A 3,366-nucleotide genomic window follows, 5' to 3' on the forward strand; every position below is an offset into this window, starting at 1 on the left:
TTTTTGAACCTCAGACATGTTTTTATTAATAATTATTAATTTCAATAAAAGAAACATACGGAGTTAGAGTAGATAAATTGGTAGAGAATGCACATTTAGAATCCGCAAGTTCAAGTCATGTCTACATATTTATTTGTTTTTCTGAGTCGAAACGACAAGGTACTGTCTGTACAGATATATCTCGATCTCATACAGCGACTTCAATGATGTGATTTGGGACAGTTGGGCGAGCTTCGGGTTCATGAACAGCTACAGGAACAGCATCGTGTTCGTTTTCTTTTAGTTTGGCAACCACTGGAAGAACATCCGGAGACAACAAATTAGCACTCAATTTCACAACGTCTATCGTTTTGTGATCTTTTACTTCTACCATCTTTTGCTCCTCCATTTTGCCTATTGTGTATTTTTGTTCTCCTTTTTCGGACATCTTTTCGTTGATAATTGGCTTCTTGTTCTTGTATACAAAATACAGTATCATTTGAATAATGCCGAAGGTGAATCCAAGTACATTTGGAATCTGTAAAAGAAGTTGATCATACACAAACTCATTAAGCCAAAAAACAGAATTGGATCTCTTAGAGTTGGAGATGAATTTTGGGAATAGAAGTGACTGAATGAGTTAGATTTTCTTTTTGTTTTCGTACCGCGATATTGAAGTCACCAAGAAGAAGGCCATAAAAGAACCACATAACAGCACTGAGAGTAAGTGCTACTGATAATAAAATTGGCATGTACTCTACACTTTTTGTCTTAATCACTTGTCTCTGCACAAAGTGTGTACGACACAGTTAAAAAACTAACACAAACATTGTTTTTTCTTGTGTTAATTACATGGGGAAAACATGTCATCTGTTCATGCATATACGCTTACCAGAACCCCCAAAGGTGCTACAAAAACACACAAAGAAAACACAAGGCAAATCCATCCAACTATGACCCCACGGGTAACTCCACTGGCAAAGAACTGAGTAAGGACCACAATCAATCCGAACCCAACAACTATTAGCAGTACAATTAGCTTCAAACTCTCCATCTGCATAACCAAGTTTCTTTTTGTTAGTCCAACCTTCTTTAATGATAGCCATGAGCGTTAAAACACACCGCAAAAGAAAGATTAGTACATACCCTAGCCTTTTTTGGTGCGTAGACCAGAAAGAAACAAATGTACAATGTTTCAATGAAGCAACCAACTGAGTTTATGGTGATGAGGAGCAAGACATTGCTCTTGAGCAATGCATAATATATCCAAAGCATGGCACTGAATAAGCCCACCACATAAGGCTCCGACTGAAACCCTTCCGTTGATTTCTTCTTGTATACTCTATAAAACGTTGGTCTGCATTTTTTACTTAATTATGTCAGAAAGGTGAGGTAACATAACCAGATAAACTATATATATATAGTTTACTTCGAAAATAGGTAAAATGAGAAGAAACATATATAAGAGGCATACATTGGTGCAAGAAATACCATAAACGAGACAATATTGCCTGCAAATATCAGAAAAAAAAACTTTGATTTAGCAGCAGAATCGTCAACGATATATGAAAATATAGACGAAGGGGAGGAGAGGAGAGAAGAGGAGAGGGGAACACAGAGCGAATGCACGAAGTATATACCAAGAAGGCCAAAAGCAAGAGTGAGGTGAGCCAAATTCCCAACCATCTTCTCTATAATACAAACCAAAGTGTTGTTTAAGAAAATTAATGCTGCCCTCCAATCTCTCTTGTTAGTCCTGATGAGTGGTGCATAACAAATGGTAGAGTGGCCCCCTTATATAGGAAGCACTTAATGGTTGAGGCTGCTGTCACCTTCAATCAGAATTCCTTATTTTTTTTTATATTTGAAACTTCGCACAATTTATGATGGAGTGCACATATATAATTCAATACGGTATTTAATACATCACCCTCAAGTTGCGCCTTCTACCTTTCTTTCTATTTTGTTTGCATGCTTTTAAATGTTTTCAATTTCCATCTATATTTTAATTTTCATAGTGCCATCTGCAATTTGAGGAAGCTTTTGCACTAAAAAGCGAGCCAACTTACACATACACAACTTTGCTGTTTAACAAAAAAATTAAGATGTGTGATGATTGTTGGCGAAGATGATCGATACACGCACATTGAAACCAATATTTGTAAAATTAGAGATCACAATAAAGAAAGTAGATATATAAACTTTATGTAATTAATTAAAAGGGATATCTAATTTTAGGGTGCACTGCATAAATATTATACCTAAGTGTTACCAACTGCAAAATTTTCTTCGACTCAATTGTCTCGATGCATGATTTTAAGTTGCAACCAGAGGCGGATCCCCTAAGGGGATATGGGGGCCATGCCCCCCCCGCCCCCTTCCTGCTATTTTGATTTATTAATATAATATTATGCATAGTACTACAAGTTTTATAAAAAATTGAAATTTGGCCTCTTCACTCTTGGTATTTAAAAATGAGAATCCAAGTTTTTTTTTTTTCCAAAATGGATTTTTCATACCTATCAAAATAACCAATATAGAAGATCAAGAGTTATAAAATATCAATTCTCACTAAAAAATAATTTTATAGGATGCCTAAAATATAGAAGTGTTCTAGAAAAATACTTTATAGGACTTACGATGATTATAGGATCAAACCAAAAAACGTTCTATCTAAAACTGTTGCAATAGGTTTATAGGATGTTTTTTTTTTTTTTTTTTTTTGCATTTTAGGCATTTTTAGGCGTTTATGCATTTTATAAAGTGTAATATTAACTATTTTATAGAACGCTATATGAAAAGATGTTATATAAACACAAATATCCTATAAATAAACAGTTTTATAAGACAATTCTCAAAAGTGTCCTATAATAGGACACTTTATTTTAAAAACATGTTAATTAATAAGACAATTTATTTTTAAAACATGTTAATTAACATGACACTTTATTTTAAAAACGTGTTAATTCATGGGTTAGAAGAGTATGTATTAACGGATTGAGATCAAAATCCATAAAATATGTTATTGAGCTCGATCAGAAGACAAGATTCAAACAGTGTAACTAATTTTAGTAAACGAACAATCACTTTTAAGGAAGATTCAATTTAAGAATATCAAAATAATACATCAGTTTCTTATTATAATAACTATAACTAAATTAATTTTCTAGCACACCTAAAATGTAGAAGCGTCCTAAAAAATATATTATAGGACTTAAGTTTATAAGACTAAACCAAAAAGTGTCGTATCTAAAAATGTTACAATAAGTTCATATGACGTTTTTATGCATTGTAACAAGTTTTTTATGACGATTTTATAATAAAGTGTAATATTAACTATTTTATATGACACTTTGAAAAAGTGTTCTGTAAACACAAATGTTCTAT

The 3,366-nt window shown here is 32.8% G+C and overlaps 1 protein-coding gene across 1 annotated transcript; it reads right to left on the bottom strand.

The window, feature by feature from the left end:
* Positions 1 to 1,825, bottom strand: LOC112508839 (bidirectional sugar transporter SWEET14-like). The gene is made up of 6 exons (XM_025113636.1): positions 1,620 to 1,825; positions 1,454 to 1,490; positions 1,126 to 1,336; positions 872 to 1,033; positions 645 to 764; positions 1 to 517 (listed from the first exon to the last, which is right to left on the bottom strand). Exons 1-6 carry the CDS (start codon positions 1,663 to 1,665, stop codon positions 188 to 190), a joined length of 906 nt encoding a protein of 301 aa, XP_024969404.1. The 5' UTR covers positions 1,666 to 1,825; the 3' UTR covers positions 1 to 187.
* Positions 1,826 to 3,366: the final 1,541 nt, after the last annotated feature.

The sequence above is a fragment of the Cynara cardunculus genome (assembly GCF_001531365.2).
Source record: "Cynara cardunculus var. scolymus isolate 2C chromosome LG 3, CcrdV1, whole genome shotgun sequence".
NCBI classification, from domain to species: Eukaryota; Viridiplantae; Streptophyta; class Magnoliopsida; order Asterales; family Asteraceae; genus Cynara; species Cynara cardunculus.